The sequence below is a fragment of the Trachurus trachurus genome (assembly GCF_905171665.1).
Source record: "Trachurus trachurus genome assembly, chromosome: 17".
Taxonomy (NCBI): Eukaryota; Metazoa; Chordata; class Actinopteri; order Carangiformes; family Carangidae; genus Trachurus; species Trachurus trachurus.
In genome coordinates, this window is record NC_139900.1 from 25,258,035 (window position 1) to 25,277,849 (window position 19,815).

The 19,815-nt window shown below is 42.5% G+C and overlaps 1 protein-coding gene across 1 annotated transcript; it reads left to right on the plus strand.

The window, feature by feature from the left end:
• Positions 1-448: 448 nt before the first annotated feature.
• On the plus strand, positions 449-12,205 carry LOC311000441 (dnaJ homolog subfamily B member 6-like). Its single transcript, XM_083991157.1, has 8 exons — positions 449-669; positions 3,300-3,407; positions 6,402-6,511; positions 6,639-6,704; positions 8,417-8,527; positions 8,626-8,772; positions 8,886-9,099; positions 11,302-12,205. The coding sequence occupies exons 2-8, from the start codon at positions 3,343-3,345 to the stop codon at positions 11,405-11,407; spliced, it is 819 nt and encodes a 272-aa protein (XP_083847283.1). The 5' UTR covers positions 449-669; positions 3,300-3,342; the 3' UTR covers positions 11,408-12,205.
• The last annotated feature ends 7,610 nt before the right edge of the window (positions 12,206-19,815 follow it).

Sequence of the window (19,815 nt, forward strand, 5' to 3'; positions counted from 1 at the left end):
ATACAAACTAAGAAATTCAGAACCATATGAATCTCAACCTATTTTACATCCATAAATTATGGCTGTTATATATATAAATAAATAAGACACACTTTATCAATCCCAATTACATTTGTTTTTAAGATAATTTAGTGAAATAATGTCAAAGTAATATTGTCATCCCAATAGAGTTTGAGTGATCATTTCATCAAGATCATACAGACAGAGAAAACAAAAACATTTTCTCATCAGTTTAATGTAGACATTTGATATGCAGTAATGGCATTTTTAGGTAAGTAATAATGATAAGAATAATGACAATTGAGATGACAATTAATTATTATTAATTAATACTATTATTATTTCTGTAACAGTTGTAGCTTTTAGTGTGATTGGGGCTGACGGTAATCCACCGACGGACGGTACACTTCCTGTTTCCGTTGCGGACTGTGTCCACCTTGTGGCGGTAACGCGCCCGTCAGCTGTGATCTCGGCGAGTAAACAATCGCAGGCTGAAGAAGAAGAAGGCAGAAGAAGCGAGAAGCAGGACGCTGCGTCTGATCTGAGAACCTGCTGACTGCTGAACATGAATAACCCCGTGTAGCTGCTGCCACATCCTCGGTACCAGACGGTCTCTCAGCCCCGACACATCCGCGCTGAGACCCCGGACAGTGCACGCGCTTCAAGCGGGTAAGTGAGGTTGCCAAGCGCAGCTAAAGCGGCTAACGTTGTTTACCGCTAAGCTAACGCTGACTCCAGCTTTGGTGTTGGGGTCGCTAATACGAGATGCTAACGGCGGCTACCACCGCGAACAATACCGTGGGGGTTATTATTATTATTTTCTTCACCGGGGAATTACCGGACGCCGTTGTAATGTTAAAGCAGTGCTGTGGAAAACCCTCCCGGTGGCGTTAGCGCTGCTGCTCTTTGTGTTGTTCATCCCTGTAGAAGCAGGTAGCAGCGGCAGCAGCAGCAGCAGCCATTCGGGGTCACGGAGATAAACAAGCTAGCGTCAGCCAGGTAGCCGAGGCGGCGGGTGGTGTGCGGAGGTCAGGGGTGTGGATGCTGGCTGCACAGGTGTCACATAAGAGGGAGGCTGACACGTTTCAAGCCAGGGTGTGCTTAGTAATATAAACCAGGGCAGAGAGCGGCTCAGGTGCAGCAGCACTGAGCTCTGGCACAGTTCTTATTGAATCAGCGTCAGTCCAAAGCAGCTGCTGGGGATGATACATGTGATTGCTGGAAGCGCGGTGCGAACACACTGCTGCTACTGTGTCTGAATGGTAATCAGCTAAATATAATAATGGCTCTGAAATACTTGTCGTGCATTTAACTATCCAGAAATAATCCATTGATTTAACAAGTAAGATAATGAGCTTTTGTTAAGTAGATCAGGGTGTATGTGAACTGTGCTCCATGGGATTAAATCATTACAAAATGATGAATTCAAAATACCCCTAGTTGTGCACATATGAGCTTTGTGCATTTTGAAATTTGAGTTTGTACTAGACACATATGCGCTAGTGTTGTAGTCAAGACCAAGACCAAGACTTTAGGGAAGACCAAAACAATTTGAGAACATTTTCAAGACCATGACTGTATTTAGTGCCAGTACTCATAATAATCATGTGGCTTGATATTTACATTATTCCTCAGCTAAATAGAGAACATTATTTATAAAATCTATACCATATTTTATTTCAAACAAAGTTTGAATTGAACAGAAGAACACGTAACACTGGTGCAACCAGGTTTTTTACGTAGTTACACAATCATATACTTTTATAGAACAATTTTGATTATCTTAAAGTTATTGAACTACATCACATAAACCAAAGTGAGCGAGTGGCAGAGAGACATTTGCAGTTAAAAAAATAAAAAAATAAAAAATTGTCACTCCAGCTGTGGTCTTGAGAAAAAATCTAAAGTTCAGCTCGACCACGACCGAAACAAGACAGAGTAAAAGTTTAATCGATTCCAAGACAAGACCAAGACCTTGAAAATGTGGTCTTGAGCACTACAAATCTAACATGTGCTGTGGTGGACATTAATGGTTACCTAAATACAGACTGACAGTACCAGTCAAGAGTTTGGGTCTCTTGCCATTCACTTTAATGAGAAACTGTGTCCAAGTTTTTGTCTGGGGAAGTAATACAGCCACTAATGAAAAGAGTCATAGCATCCATCCATACAATGCTCCGTATGATATCAGGACACTATGTAAGTAATCAAATTGCCTAATTTGGGTTGTTTCCTGAGTTCACTATTGAATGTCCCCATTGTCCACTGTAGATAGAGGTCCACGTCTTCCTTGTAGCTGCTGCTGCTGCTGTTCAGACCAGCTCAGACGGACTCAGTGAACCAGAGGCTCCTCGTACCAGCAGCTACAGAGCAGCCTTTGTTAAACACACAACCATGAGCACCTCTGTCTCAGAACAGTCAGATGAAACAATCTGAGAAGAGGGCATCACCCTGTGGTTAAACAGCCCACAGACAAGTGGAGGCGCTGCTTTACTTTGTCGCCTGCAATCTTACATTTTCTATGTGCTCCCTGATTATATAGTCAGTTAGGGTTGCAAAATTCCAGAAATTCTAAGACTTGGAAATTGATATTACTTCATAGCTAATATAATATAATGTAGAATGCACAAACTTGGCTTGAGAAGCTTGAGGGGCATTTTGAATAGGACTTTGTTTTTGGAGTTTGCATGGAGTTTATTCTGATGAGAAAACCAAATTATGTTTTTGGAAATTATACTTTTTTTTTAAATTACTCCCAATTTCCAGTTAAAAGAAGAGTCAGGAGGTTTTATGCTCAAAAATAAACTCCTAGACTTATACAAATGAAATCTGTCTCAACCCATCAACCATGGGCTTCTAGTCCTGTGTTGTTCACGGAGACGCTTCTGGCTGGAGAGTCGTGTTTTCTCTCCAGCCAATGACAGAGCTCAGGTGCAGTTCCGTGCAGCACGAGTAGGAGTGATGCCGAGAGCAGGGGCCCAGTGTGAATGTTTTGTTTACAAACTGAAAGAACAAACCTCTAGACTCTACCTTTAATTCCTATAAATTCCCATAATTCCCATGGAAAGTTTCTGGAAGATCACTGGAAATTTTTCACCGCTTTTCAACTCTATCAGTTACTGAATTCTCCATATTTTTCTGGACCTCACCTTAGCTCCTCTGCACAATGAATCTATTGATCGGTATCATGTTATACAGTATAAAGGTTAAGTGAGAATGACATTAAATGATTTTCTTGAGCCGTTTTGAAAGTGCTGTGTGTGTGTAACACTAGTCAGCGGCCATCTTTGTTTTCACAGGTTCACCAAGCTTGTGGAAGTTTCCTCCCTTCATCCACTCATCATGGTGGACTACTACCAGGTTTTAGGAGTACGGAGGGAATCTTCTGCAGACGACATAAAGAAAGCGTGAGTGCTTCGAGTGATGTTCCCAGCTGTGATGCTCTGAAACATCTGGAACAGGTTGCTGTCTAGATGTTGGGCCGTCGGCCGCACCCAGGACAATGTATACATGTCCATCCTCCTGCTCAGCTTTGTGGGGGCAAAAACGTTGCTCTCTGCCGACGAATAAGAAACAACAAAGACCTACCAAGATTTTGAGGATTTATTCCAACCCTTTGTCTAACCAAAGGAAACAACCAGTAAATAATAAACAATGATCATCAGAGTAAAGACAAAGTCATACTATTCGGCCGAATAGGGTGCAGCGTCTCTCAACCACAAAGGTCTCAAAAGTCTGGACACCTACTGTCAGAATGACTGAGTCTTAAAGCCCCAGTGTGTAACTTATTTGGCTTTTTATTAGCAAAAATCAAATATTTCTTTCATAAATCCGTATTTCACTGAAGTCGAATCACACCCGCATACAAATGAAAGCTTTCTCGTACCTTAGAATGAGTTGTTACAAGTCGTTACAAATACATAAGTGGGCGACGCACCGAACCGAGGCGGCCATGTTGCATCGCCATTTTTTACGTTCAGTGGCAGCGTGACCGTAGGTAACCACGGAAACTGAGCGGAGCTGTGGGGCTCGGCCTGTTAAAACTGTCACCACTGTGTAGTGTGAGGAAGGACGGAGGCACTGATGTTGCATTCAGGTGCAGTCAGGCAGACGGCCGTCAGCAAACCAACCGGATGTCATTTTACCCAACGAGAGAAAGACGGTAAAACGTGGGTCAGGTAAACAATACGACATCACCATGACAACATATTGTCACGCCTGTATTGTTTTGCCTCGTGCTGGTGGACCACTTGTTTACATAGACGCTTGTTTATCCTGTTACATGCAGCGTCTGTTGTCTGTCTGACGTCTGCCCGATTTCACCTGAATGCAACATCAAGAATACGTTCCGATATGCAATCGCACCGCTAGATGGGGGGAATTCCTACATATTATACCTTTAAATACACGACAGTTACAGATAAACTGTTCAAGCTACCTAAATAGCATTGTTTAGAAAGACAGTCCAAAGTAATTGACGACATCAGATACAACTCAGAGTAGCAGCTGACCCTTATAATCATTCCTTTGTTTCTAAGATGATTAAACTAAAACCAACATTTTCCCTTACAAGCTTCACTGATAGCAAACTCTCAAGCCAACATAGAACTAACAGCATGTTGATGAGAGCAGCGTATCCTGAGCTCACCCTGTTTCCCACCCCCACACACAGACACACACACACACACCACCTGACAGCACTGGATCTGAGCTTGGAGTTAGAGCTGTAAAACTTTAATGTCACCATGGGGCAGCTTGGCTTTTTTTTTTATTGCTCTTAACATCAGGCCACTTCCCACTGTGATGCATCAGCAAAAAAGAGCTGAGTCGGACAGATCCTGCTGGATTATGGGTAAATCCAGATGAAAGCTGTCAGTCAAACACCAGGGTGACATCTAAAATGTAACAATTCAGAAACAAATCATTTTGCTCATGCTCAGTGTTTCCTTTAGCATCATGCACTGTTGATTATGATATTGTGAGCTGTTGTGTAAACTGTTTCATTCTAGTCTCTTTAAAACATCTCTAGTCCCAATTAATGAGATTCAGGGTAAAACAGGACTTTATGTACAGCTGCAGTATGAACTGATGGACTGGTGGAAGTCTTTATCTAAAACCTCATGTTGATTGATTCCTTGTGAACTCATTTAATAAGAAAAGAATAAAAAGCTGCAGCAGCAGGAACAGTTTAGCATCATAAATTAAAACTAGAATTTTTTTTTTAAATTAGAATTTCTTGGTACGATTATTGTCAGAGGAGTAATCATGGTATTATAATTATCACAATTATTATGCATTAATAAATCTAACAACACTATGGATGTGTAAAAATCAAATACAGTCAAAATATATTTACATTACTAATTATATACACAAAATATTTGAAATATCTTTAATGTATGACCAATTATTAATCCCCCAGGGGAAACGTTTGAAATATTTAAGTTATTGATTGTCATCTATAGCAAATACACACACAAAAGAAGTTTATGACTACATTACGTCTATCTTCAGGTCCTTACACACTGACACTGAAACAGTCTGACGACTTAAAAAAAGGGTAATTGACCTCACGCTGTGTCAGTCATGTTTGGACACAAACCGCAAAACAATTTATCAAAAAAGTTTTGTTTGTTTTTTCGCATCTCTATAACCTAACGTTAAGTGAACAGCTTTTAACTTGTCATGTTGCACTGAAAGCCAAACCATGTCAGACCCAGGGTTATTATAGTCAACTAAAACTAAAAACAATGTTCCGTTATTATCTCATAGCGTGGTGAATGTGCAGGTCACAACTTGTCCAACAGAGCGTTTTGGAGTTGTTGGATTGTGTATTTGATGAGTTTGATGAGGGAAACCAAGAAATCCCATTAGCCTCCGTAGTGTAGCTCTAAGCAGCTCGCGGCTCTGCTCCGCCGTTCTAAAAACAGCTTACACCGACAATTAAAGGTAACAAACCTAGTGCTAAAACTATAGGGATTATAGCAATGGGCATATTTGCCAAAATGTTGAACTATCCCTTTAACTAACTAAACTAAACTGAAATAAAAAAAATCAAACTAAAGAACAAAATTAAAATAAAAACTAATGAAAATATTAAAACTATAAAAACCATGGTCAGTTACAGCACTATTAATTGCAATAACACACTAACATTTCCTACCAATTCAATATTAACTCACACAGAACAAAAACAAAGTTGTACACACAGTTGTTGATGTGTAACTTTTGTATTCATTCCATGCAGGTATAGTGCTCATCTGGCTATATTGTTCCGGCATAATCTTTTTTGGAAAGTGACATTGAGGAATATTTACGGTTTATTGTAGTACCGGTAATTGTGACATCACTGGTGTCACCACAGTTGGATTAAAGTGTTTGCTGTGTTCCCCACGGTGCAGGTACAGAAAGCTGGCCCTGAGGTGGCATCCTGACAAAAACCCAGAGAACAAGGAGGAGGCAGAGAGGAAGTTCAAGGAGCTGTCGGAGGCTTACGAAGTCCTGTCAGACGGTCGGTATCAGCACTCAGACACCAGCCACACACTGCACTGTGTTTAACAGAGCGACGCTAACAGCAGGGTGTTAGGGCACCGGAGCAGGTCACATGACGCCACTCTTCTCTCTTTTCACCACTGCAGCAAACAAGAGGAGCATATATGATCGCTACGGCAAAGAGGGGCTGACGGGGAACAACGGAGGGAGAGGTAAAGGCATCAAGCTCACACCGGCTATTAACACATAACATCATCATTGAGATCTGATCACTCAGGCCTTGGTCACAAAAAAAAAAAAGAATTTGTGTACACTGGTTTTCCTTTCCACATTGTTTTTCCTCTCTTGATTTCTATCGGCTCGTTTCAGTTTTTCAAATGTGAAACCTGGTGTTTGTCTTGCGCGCTCTCTTTTTTCAAACTCCCTCACTCGCCCTCGATCCGCATTTAAATGAATGTTATATGACAACAAGAACTAGTGAGGGGGAAAAAACAGATGCGCGGACATCATGAAAATGAAACCCTCACAGGCTACAGAGGTTCAGTGAAACGTCGGCATGGGAATTAATATTATTGATGACATACAACACGCATTGCCAGGAAAGATCTGATCTGTCTGTTTAGACTACAGACGTTTTGGCAGATATCTGATTTATTTCCACATATGACAGGGCCTGAATCTGATCTGACAATATCCGATTCCATGCATATTTGTCCCGTTTACACGTCCATGTTACAGATCCGATCTGTACCACTTGAGAGGAAAAAATCAGAATTGGGCCACTTGAACCATGCAGTGTAAAGACAGCCTACATTTCCTTTAGGAATGTGGACATGAATGTGTCCTGGCTGCACTGAAGGACCAGCCACTCTAGTGACACAGTCTGATTAGTCCCAGCACAGATGTTACTATTTTAAATGAATAGAACTTGATTTCACCAGGTCAAGAACACACAACATTTACACACTCAAAAGTCTGATTGCAAACAGATGTGTGGAGAGAATCAGAACCGGAGCCAGAAAGAGCAGCAGAGGAAAACATCTGGACTTTGTCTTCTTTGATCAAACCACCGTTACTCACATCTGTCCAAGCTTCACTCTGACATCAGCAAAAGAAAAAACACAGTCAGTGCCGGTTTAAAGGGATAGTTCAACATTTTGGCAAATTGGCCTATTGCCATAATTCCTATAGTCATAGTAGGGGTAGGTTAATTAGCGGTGCAAGCTGTTTTTCGATCAGCAGGGCAGAGACGTGAGCTCTGCGCAGCGCATGGTATTTCCACCATTTCCCTCATCAAACTCATCAAATACACAATCCAACTACTCCAAACGGTATGATGGACAAGTTGTGACCTGCACATTCACCACGCTATGAGATAATAACGGAACGTTACGAGACGGAGTTGTTTTAGAGTTAAATGCGTAACTAGAACTACATTCCAGACACGGCAGAGTGATTTCAAAAGCGCAAGTATTTGCTTCATGTGTTGTAATGTTACATGATTATATGTTATTATCTCACAGCGTGGTGTATGTGCAGGTCACAACTTGTCCATGAGAGCGTTTTGGAGTTGTTGGATTGTGTATTTTAATGAGTTTGATGAGAGAAAGGCAAAAATACCGTTAGCCTCCGTAGCGTAACTCTGAGCAGCTCATATCTCTGCCCCGCCGCTCTAAAAACAGATTGCATTGACAATTAAAGGTAACGAACCTACTGCTATGACTAAAGGGATTATGGCAATAGGTGAATTTGCCAAAATGTTGAACTATCCCTTTAACAACATGATTACAGAGGCTGGGGGGGCGGCTCCACACTCACAAGCCAAACTGAATGTTGATGTTGAACTGGAACAAATCCTGACTTGGTATTATATTCATAGAGTGCAAGTTTGTTTACTGGAGTGGTGTTTGTCATGGTGTTGCAGGGAACCATTTCCACAACGGAGACCATTTCCACGAACAGTTCACATTCCGCAACCCAGAGGACGTCTTCAGGGAATTCTTCGGAGGCAGAGACCCGTTCGCAGACTTGTTTGGTGAGTTGTGCGGTTTTCCTCTAAAACAAGCCGAAGCATCACTGAAATCACTTTGACCCAGCCGGAAGCGTCATTTCTTCTCTCCCGTCCCCCCTCAGGTCCAGATCCATTCAGCGATGACCCGTTTTTCGGCAGCGGCCGGCAGCATCAGAGCCGGGCGGGTCGCAGCCGGACAGGCGGCTCGTTCTTCGGAGGCTTCGTTGGTTTTCCTCCCTTCGGGGCCGGATTCTCACCTTTTGACCCCGGTAAGAAACAACAGCAGTCGACTGAGAGAGAAAAATGTTGAGCTTCAAACATGAACCGGTTTCACCCGCTCCACCCGTTTGAACCAGACTCTCTCTGCCTCTCTTCACCTCAGGCTTCGGTTCTTTTGGCCCCATGAGCACCATGGGCCACATGGGTCACATGGGTCACATGACGACGATGGGCAGCCTGGGAGGCGGCTTCACCTCTTTCTCCTCCACCTCTTTTGGGGGGGGGGGAGGCGGAGGAGGAGGAGGAGGCATGGGCAACTTCCGCTCCGTGTCCACCTCCACTAAGATCGTCAACGGCAGGAAGATCACCACTAAAAGGTACAGACCCACTGATGGAGGCTCACAGGGCTAGACACACACACACACATATGTTGATGACAGATACAGTCTGTGGCCGGAGCACACATTTATTTATTAGAAATTTAAAAGTTGCTGATTCAACGCCTGTAGCCTACGCCTGTCTTCAATATTTACAAGTACAGTAGTTCCCGTAGATCAAAATACCAAGATTCCATCATGCGCAGAACACAAATTAATGTTCCTTTCAATGGGGATATTCCGATAGGCGAATACATGACCAAATATTCGGGTTAGAAAAGGAGTATCCATGGGGTCTTTTTCGGGTTTTTAAAACTGGAATATGAGCATATTCAGATTTTTCCAAAGGGTTATTGGTGTTTACATGGCCGTGCGCAACTGGGTTATTGCTAATATTCCAGTTACACCGTGTCCTAACTGGATGCGTCCGACAATCGCGCCACATCTGACGCTCTCTGTCCACACTGAATCCGTGCGTCTGTTGGAATGGAAGCACATCAGCTGTGCGCTCGTCACATGGATGTATTATCAGACTGGAGACGTAACTACCCGATTAAAAGATGGGTGAATACTACGTTTGTGCCTTGAAATATATAGCCAACAGCAAGTTGTCTCTATAGTGTAGGAACAGGAGGAGCAAAAACATAGTGCAGGTTTTCTGTAACATTATAAGACGGCGCACCGCCCCCCGCCCAAGATGAATGAAGAGGCTATTAAAAAAAAAAAAAAAGTCCGTCCGCTAGTCTCCTTGAAGCGGCCGTTATGTGTCGCACACACTGGGGTGACCAGCAGAGCGGCCGCACCATGACCGCGGTCCGCTCCAACTGCCTGGTGTCCCCATTGCGCACCACGCGTCTTTTCAGTCAATCGTCCGAGTTCTTCTTTACTTTTTCTTTCGAGACAACACTCATTCCCTCTCTCCTTTTTTTTTTTTTATTTTACCGGCGGTGTCTGCTGATGTGCACGTCTGCAGCAACCCAAACAAATGCACATGTTGACTGGTCTCTATTCCAGCCACATGATTGGTTCGGCGCGGTGGAACTCTCAATATCATTGGCTATTTGTATTGTCTGCCAAAACATGGATGAATGGAACCGACCACGTCTCATATTTCTATCGAAGAAAAGTTATTTCACATTTTATACCGTTTTATTACCCAGCCCTGGGTGGGCTATTGTCCCCCTCCTACCTGGGAAACAGGAGGGAGACACAGCTCTAACTACACAACACCAACAAGCACTGAGAGCCGCATGTTGCAGTGACTGCAATAAGCCGACGAAAAGGTGCAATTTGCCACTTAACTTCTTGTCGATTTATTATTTGCGGGGGCTTTCGGGGGATCTGGTGACGGTGGAGGATCGGGGACTGATTCACTGTGGGCCACCGCCAGTCTGATCAGGTCCATTGCAGCACGGCAGCTGCAGCACTGCCCCGCTGTCACATTACTCTCGCGTATCGGCGCAATCAACACCTATTTAAGCCGACATCAGGAGAATAATGAGACGCGACAGTAAATTAATGAAAATAAAAGTATGATAATGTACAAATATAAATATATTTGTTTCGAAAACTTGGGGGCAATTTTGGCCCCTGGATCATGATTTCTGGGGGCATTCTTGGTAAAATTGGCCCGTGGCACCCGCTAATTTCCGACGCTGAACGCGACGCGAGTGACAGAAATAGAAGCCGGGCGTCGGTCTCTAAACGGCGCGTCGCGTCGCATCACGCTGCGTCACTCGCGGCCAGTTAGGACATTACAATAGGAAACCATTAATTTTGCAGCCGTCACTCGCTCGCATCACATCCAGTTAGGACACGGTGTTATGAAAGGGTTATTTACTGCATGTAAACGCACTCGGTGTTCTAAAACATGCACTCAACATGAAACTATAGGGGGAGTGACTGTAGACATCTGAACCATTATAGATAAAGAGATGGCTGAAACAGCAGAGGGTTGGTCTCAGAGCAGCAGGGCTGAGTTTTAAAACCAAATCCTGGTCGTGTGGAATGAGCCTAAGGCCAGTGACTGAGAGATGTGGTCAGTGTCCAGCTGTGCTCCAGAGGTGACCGCTCCCCCTCTGGGACTCTATGACAGACACCAGGTGAACGTACGTGTTTGTTGTTGAGTCTGCGGGGCCAGGCGAGGTCCGGTCTGTCCCTCTCCCTCACCATTGTAACCCCCCCCCCCCCTGTTCCTTCCAGGATCGTGGAGAACGGTCAGGAGCGCGTGGAGGTGGAGGAGGACGGCCAGCTGCGCTCACTAACTATTAACGGCAAGGAGCAGCTGCTGCGACTGGAACACAAGTGAGGAGCCGGACATGGGCTGCTGGAGAAGTGTTACCTCAGCACAAACAGACCAACAAACTTGAGCTTGAAACAGGAGGAAGAAAAAAAAAAAAGAAAAAAGCAACAAAGCGATGTAATGATAGTGCTCTACTATTGTCTGGATGTACATATTTAGGTTGTGTTTATGCCCTTCATGTTCTCTCCCTGCTGTTAATCATGGAGTCCCATCAGAGGATCTGGACGCAGACTTTTCTATGCATTTTTGTTCCTGTACTTATGAATTGGAGCTGTTGTTATATTTTGGCTCAGGGTGGTGTTATTGTTTCAGTGTTTGGGACCACAGTATTGTTCTGATGTAAATGACCAGACCCCCCCAACTCCCTCTTTTTCTTCTTCTTCTTCTTCCTGTATTTTTCTGTTTGCACTCCATTCAGTGTGTGTGTGTGTGTCAGCTACACACACACGCTGTCCAGAAAACATGACTTTTATTTTTCAGCGGAATAGTTAAAAAAAAAAAAAAAAAAAAAAAATGAATAGGAATTTACAAAGTGGATCAGAAAATCTGAAGCATCCTCCTTGTCTCTGTTTACTGCTTGTCTAATCTCTTCTTAGTAATAATTCTTTTTTTATTAAAAATATGATGCTGGTAGGATGAGTTATGCAATTTTATATGTTCTAATACCATTGTGTTTCTCTTTATTTAATTATGCATGTACACCTGTTGATGTTGAGTCTTAATGTTAAAAGCTGCATTATGATGCACAGATAATGGAAGGCATTCTATAAATGATATATGGATAGAGAAGGAATTTTGTGTACTTTGTAAACCAATAAATCAGAGCGTCGTCCTGTTTTCAGGATGCTGAAGTCCCGGCTGCTCTCTCGTGGTTTTGTCCAACCGTCCCGATTCATCACCGGTCATTTAGGTTTCATTTTGTTACAGTTCTTGGAAATGTCTATTGGATCTAAGCTTGGGGAAAGTATTTGATAACATTGAATAATAGTCTGTTTCCTGTCATACACAGGATATTTTTCATAATGTTATGTAACTAAGCAGCATTTAAATAGGGTTCTGGCAAATCCTTCAAGTTTGTATTTAACATATCCCCTTTGTTGATCCACGATGAGGCTGTTTCTCTTCTGATTGGTTGGCTGATCCAATGAAAAGTAAAGCAGATTTCATGTAAACACTCAAAGTAATGAAATCCTGTGTTGGGTGGTGGGTTCAGGTGGGTGGGGCGCATCTGAGGGAGTGACTGCTTTGTTGTGTTATCATAAAGTTACAGAAGTCCGGACAGCTGGTTTTAGGGCTCAGTTTCTGAATACAGGCTGTGGTCATTTTCCTGTGGACAGAGGCTTTGATACTTTAATAGTATTAACATCTAGCTGATTTATAAACACACTACACATGTAAATATCACATGTATATGGAACCTCTAACAAGTATTGAAGTCATTGATAGAAAAATGTGAAGACCGGAGAAGTAGAGTTTATTTCAAAGTCCAATTCTTTTATTTGTCTCCCATGGGAGAGATTTTGCTTGGTTAAAAAGGGAACTGCTGCATGGGCGAGAAACATACAGAAACAATTAAAGACCACAGAAATCTAAGAAGCACAGTGGGACTGTACAAAAGATAAAACATCAAGACAGCAAAAAGACAAAGACGGTAAAACATTGAGACAAAAAGGTGTAAATTCAACCAAAATAGATTAAATGAATGTTCAAAAAAGAATGCTTGCTTATAAGAAGGCTTTGCAAAAATTACACATACATTCATTTAAGTAATAGCCTATGCGTTTCATGGACAGAGGTATGAATGATTGTTTGAACCCTGTACCTCCATACAGGCCTATCCACTCATTCTTTCAATTTTTTGTTATTTGCTACTTTTACTGCATGAAGTTTTTAACTAGCATCAATTCTTGTCATATGTACGGTATATCTATTCCTTTTCATTTTTTTAACCCTTCAAATGCCGGTGTTGTGTCAAAATGGTGTCATTCATTTGCTTCATTGGATTGCAGTAAGTAAACCATCATACGCCCCCTATTGGAAACTAAAAACATTACATGAGATTGCTCCCATTGGCAAAAACGGACCAATGGCATAATCTGGTAGAAAACATAAAATAATACAGTTTTCAAGTGTTGAGTTTAGAATGAAAGACATTTTTACCTAAATTGTATGATTAAATACTGTAAATAACAAGGAATTAGAAAATGTAGTTCAGTTTCAATTGACCACATGTGGCAATTATGGAGCCAAGTTGTACAACTGGATGTACAGTATATACAGTATTGGTATATTTAAAAAATCTGGAGAAGACCTGTGGGAAATTTTCATTATTATGCATTAACACAACTAAAATGGTCAAAGAAAACACAAACAAAAAGAAAGAAAGAAAGCAAACTGCACACAAGATAGAGAGGGTTAAATATATTCACTTCTTTACCATGTGCTGCTTCTCTCTGTATTGTGATGGTTGACGAGCTTCATGAGGTCGTCACCTGGAACAGTTTTCATGATGTAACAGATGTTTCTTGTTAAGGTTAGTGGGATTCATTGCCTTCTAAATGCGCTTCAGACCGTCTGTTGTGTTGTGTTGTGGTACTGTTAGTATACAGTAAAGAGCCCTTTTGGATAAGTGCATTAAACCACATTAAGTCGAGGACCGTGGAGTTTAGTGAAGAGAAATGACGTCCATCATTACATGAAGACTTGAAGCTCAGTCAGAACTGTGAATGGACCTTCAACTGCAGCTACACAGACCATCAAACGCTGTGGTGAGTCCAAGTTTGAGCAGATTGTATTCACATGTCTGGTTTCCATTGTGCAGCATGGAGGGAGTGTGAAGGTGTGAGGCGGGGCCTGGCGCCTGGCTGCTGAAGGCCCATCAGTACCACAAAACCATCCCATCTGGTTTGTGCTCAGACCAGAGTTGGACCCGGTCCACAGCTCCATCACTGGGCTGTGCTGATCCTCAAATACAATTACATTTCAATAAAGTAGAATACGATTTTTTAAATTATTAGAGATATTGAATGTTGAGTTTTCATTAAATGTAAGACATAATCATTACAATTAAAAGAAACAAAGACATGAAATATTTCAGTCTGTGCGTAATGAATCTAATATGAGTTTCACTATTTGAATTGAACTACTGAAATAAATTAACTTTTCAATGATATTATAATTTATTGATTTGAACCTGTACAAATGAAAGTTGTTCAGTCTTTTTACCTGAGTGCAAATAGCCTACTATAGTATTGTTTCTCTGTCTGTAATGTCTTGACCTCACCCTGTAAAGCACCATTGATATGTATAGATATACAGTATAAATTGGCACTATACAGATATAAATGAATTGATCAGACTTTAAAATGTTTTATTCAACAGAACACATAGAATCCAGCTTGTTAATAGGATATGGTACAAAGACATGGCTGTAAAACAAACTACCGGTGCACTGGAGAAGTATAACCAATGTCATTTTTGGACCGTTAATTGGGCTTTTATTGTGAAATATCGCAATATGGTATAAAACTCACTATTTACTGTGCTGTTTGTGATGATGCAATTAAAAAGGCTATTTCTTTCCAACCACCTCACGCCTGGGTAGTGGTGGGGGGTAAGGAGGTCCTCAAGCTTGCTAAAAAATATATGAAGGGGACCCGGTGCTGCGAAAAGGTTGAGAACCACTGGTATAGAGGTACCATGGTGTGAAACAAAATAGAAGATGGTCCACATTTGGGGCTGTACTATGTGAATGCACATGATGCAAACCCTTTTTTTTACCTTTTATTTAACCAGGTAGATCATTAAAGGGATAGTTCAACATTTTGGCAAATTGGCTCATTGCCATAATCCCTATAGTCTAAGGAGTAGGTTTGTTACCTTTAATTGTGGGTGCAAGCTGTTTATAGAACGGTGGAGCAGAGCCGCAAGCTGCTCAGAGCTACGCTACGGAGGCTAATGGAATTCCTTGGTTTCCCTCATCAAACTCATCAAATACACAATCCAACAACTCCAAAACACTATGGAGACAGAGTTGTTTTCGAGGTACATTCATGCAAAACCGCTGATGCGTGTTCCCATCGGGGACAGTTTTCCGGCAAGCAGTCTCTGCATTTGCCTTGAAAACAATTCTGTTCCATGAGAGAGTTTGGGAGTTGTTGGATTGTGTATTTGATGAGTTTGATGAGGGAAACCAAGGAATTCCATTAGCCTCCGTAGCGTAGCTCTGAGCAGCTCGCGGCTCTGCTCCACCGTTCTATAAACAGCTTGCACCGACAATTAAAGGTAACGAACCTACTGCTAACCTGGGATTATGGTAATGGACCGATTTGCCAAAATGTTGAACTATCCCTTTAAGAACAAGTTCTTATTTACAGTGATGGCCTGAAAACTCCTTGTCAGTGTGTGTGTACTGTGACAGCCCAGTCATGTTGTGAGTTACCGTCTCTCAGACTTGGCTGGTGACTCGTCCACCACTTGGCTCTGTGAGAGTTCATCTACTTAGTCTGTGCACAGACTGGGGGAACCATGGAGCAAGGCAGTAAAATATTGTTAATGTCCTAATTAAATGTGTCATCGTCATGAATCATGAAGAGTGAGAGCGGCTCAGACATGTTTTACACCAACATCATCCCATCTCATCTCTGATAAACAGCCTGCTGACGGTGAGCCCGGTCCCAGACTGAGACTGATGTCACAACGTCAACATCTGTCTGAGCTCTCTCTCTCTCTCTCAGCCTGGTTTGAGCTGTGTGAGTCGGGGATGTGGCAGCTCTCTCCCTCTCTGCAGGGCCCTGATGGGCGGAGTCTGGTGTTGTCCAGGAGACTCAGCTCACCTGCTCTGTATAAACTGCTGTCAGCCAGCCAGCCAGTCTCTCTCAGTCCATCTCCCCTTGCCCCTGGTCTCCACCCTCTTTGATCTTGTTTATATTCCATTAAAAATCAACATATATAAGTACAAGTGATAATATCTGTTATAAATCATGTGTGGTGGTCTCTCCTCTGCAGCCCTGAGCCAGGTTGTGACAGGGAGCAGAACCAGCTGTGTGTCACATTGCAGCCAGCAGAGGGCCTGGGTAAACACGTCACAACAATAACTTTAAATTAATCGAGCAGCGGAAAGACAACAACAAACATCAAACACAACTAACTGCATCTGAACTGTGCAGTTAAAAAATCAAAATTGAATTATAATATACACAAAATATGTAGGCTATTTAGCTTTTGATCTTAACAAAAGTTGAGGTTTTTTTTTTTTTTTTTACATCTCCCCTGACAAATAGGCTCACCACATAGGCTATTAGAAAAAGTGAAAACCACTGAAACTAATAAAGATAAAACTGAAAAACAAAAACTCAGTTCAAATTCAAAACTTTAGTTCAAACTGAACTGCAATTGAAAACAGAAATCCAAATCGCATTAAGGACGAAAATCTATCAGAAACCAAAGTAACAACACTAAAGACTGTCTGGAATTCATACATGAAGATGTGGGCTATATTCTGAATGTCTCTATAAAACGCCTGTACTGAGGATGACCTGCTTCTCCTGTTGTGCTACACAGCCTGACCACTGAGCGGCGCTGTGACGTCACTCACGCTCACCGGTTCTCCAGACCCACTGATCCATGGAGCTATAATAGGTCTGAATGTGACTGCACGAGAAAACACTGAGAGGACCAGTGCTGAAATCATTTTGATACTTTTTTTTTTTAATTAATTAATTAATTGGTATGCAGCCCCCATAAACCACATATAGCTACACATCCCAAAAATAATGATCATTCATTTTTGTAGGTTCATGTAGGTCTGTGTGTGGGTGTTAAGAAACTGAACAGGAGATAGAAGAGGGGAGTGAGATCCTTGCTGCTCTGATTCCAAAAAGAAAATAAGAAAAAAGAAGAGAACACAAAAGAAAAGAAAAGAAAAGAAAAGAAATGCATGTGACAGACGGAGGTGGAGGAGGCCAACAGGAGTTCAGGTGGAAACAAGCTGTTGATCTGGAGCTGTCCTTGGTGCTGCAACTCAATCCAATTAGCTCCCCCTCCTGCTCCCCCTCCTCCTCCTCCTCCTCCCTCTCCCTCTCTCGCTCTCCCTCATCCCTTCATCCTCTCCTCCTCGGGGCCGGTATCTCTCCGGGCCAGCCGGTTCTCACTCCCTCCCTGTACTATACCTGCTCCGTGTGATCCTCATGGCGCTCCCCCCGCGGACTCTTCCCTGGGACGTTTCCGCCCCTGCGCTCGTTCTGTTCGGCTAAAGATGCGGATCTCCGGCGGTCTGGGTGCTGTGCTCTCAGGGGGGGCTTCGTAGGAAGAAAAAAAAGAAAGAAAAAAATCTGCGGCCGGAGGGGGAAGGCGATCAGCTGGGATAACTACCTGGGGTGCTATGGTGGGACCTCCTGGAACCGGCAACAGTTCGGCTTTTGTTTTTCGGATAGCAGCAGTTTTCACAAAGGTAGGTGGACTGATGATGGTTTAAACTGCTGCTATAGGTCTACAGCTACTGGAGGAAAGTGATCCGGATCCGGATCCAGGTTTAGGCTACTTCAGGTCCACACTAAACTCACCTCAGATCAAGTCTCTTTAATCTCGTGATAACAAGTTAGAAATACAAACTGTGTGTCTGGAGTCTGGGGTTATTCCTCTCTGTGGTCTGCGTTGATAAAGAAAGTGTCACCTGTTACTGTTAATCATTAGTGATCATTAAATGAATCTCAATGTAAAAAGATGAGATTAACTGTGCATTCAGTTTATCAAATCCAATGTAAATGTTAAACAGTGATTTATTTAGGGAGTGGAGTCTCCATAAGACTGATTTTTAGTAGTGACGTCGCAGCTTGGTTCCTGACTTAGCCATGTGTCCTATGAGTGTCCCACAAGGAGATAGACAGTCTATAATTAACTAAGGCAGACTTGAGCCAGGGGAGACGAAGCCCTAATGCCACTACTGGGATTTGTGGAACTCCATTACACAATCAGATAAAGGCCCAGCAGTCAGAGGACTTCAAATGGCAACATAAGCCTTTATAGACCAACAGGAGAAAAGGCTTCCCAGGAGAAATCCAGTTTGATTCAATTCACTCTCCACTTTTGATTAAAACAGTTTTTTTGTTATGTAAGACGCACCTGCTGAAGGATTCTTCACTGTTCATTGATTTATACCAGTCATTCTTTCCAGTGAGAAAAAATAATGCTTCAGGTTTTTGGATTGTCAGATATCTTCACTATCTTCTCAGCTGCACACTGACAGCTGCGGTGAATTTCAGAGGTGTCTGATCAGGACACATCTACTACAGCATGCTGTTGTTATTCTGTATCAACAACGTGTCCCCCTGTTCCAGCCAGCTGCAGTTTATTTAGGCTATTACATACGCACACACACATCTGAATAGTATAATGAGCCGTGCACTCATGACACTGATGATGCCGTTTCAGTAGATTAGCAGATTTAGCCCGTCAGTGCCACCCACATCCTGGCTCTCTTTTAAACATTGAGTAGGCATGGCCAGATTAACCTGTAAGAGGGCAGCAGCGGCTGCCAGGCCCTCACTGACCCCTCCGCCCTCCCTCCCCTCTCTGTGTGTCGTCCACTGTTGTATAGGAACCATCTTAATAAGAATTAGCCTATAGCTTTTCTAACTAATCAATGATCTGAAAGCTGAGCACCTACCAGGCAAAGATCTGTGGTTCTTAGGAGCTCCTAACAAGCAGCAGGAAATGATTTATTTCCAGTTTAATTCAATTTCTAAGTAACACAATGACAGAATGTGTGAATATTCTGGTGATTAGTTAAACATTTACTGTGATAAAAAAACATCAGGAGCAGAAAGCTTATCAGCCACCCACCTGTCACTCACAGCAGCCACAACCTTGATAGTCTTTATGCACAGCTCCATTACTTCCTGTACTTAAACAAGCTCCTTTACTTCCTGTCTTACATTATTGGACAAACTGAATAATCCAGGTGTGTCTGACTCTGATCTTAGTCGCAACAATGGTCAGAGACACACCTGGATTAATCAGTTTGTCCAATAATGTAAGACAGGAAATAAAGGAGCTTGTTTAAGTTCAGGAAGTAGTGGAGTTGCGCATAAAGCCAATTATGCAAAACGTATCTCAACAGTCATCATGAAGGAGTAAATTAGCTGTAGAGACCAAACTGTTCCTGTACCAGGCTGTAAAACAGGTTGATTTCTGCTGTAAAGTTGGACATTTTAACATGAGAGTCTATGGAGACCGACTCACTGCTGGAGACTCACTCTAGTGGTCAGGAGAGGAACTGCACTTAACACTTCACTGTCACAATCAAGCTGAAGACCGCCATGTTCCCAGCACAGTGAATGCAAACCAGAGCTTTGCATCACTTATTGTAGGTCTGGTGGTTTTACATGTCACAGTTTCTTTAGCCAAAACCATGA

What these genes read in the sequence shown, in the direction of transcription:
- LOC311000441 (XM_083991157.1), top strand. Translation starts at nt 3,343, where the DNA reads ATGGTGGACTACTACCAGGTTTTAGGAGTACGGAGGGAATCTTCTGCA. An exon ending in CCCGTTCGCAGACTTGTTTG is followed by an intron (nt 8,528 to 8,625) that starts GTGAGTTGTGCG and finishes GTCCCCCCTCAG; the next exon opens with GTCCAGATCCATTCAGCGAT. An exon ending in ATTCTCACCTTTTGACCCCG is followed by an intron (nt 8,773 to 8,885) that starts GTAAGAAACAAC and finishes TCTTCACCTCAG; the next exon opens with GCTTCGGTTCTTTTGGCCCC.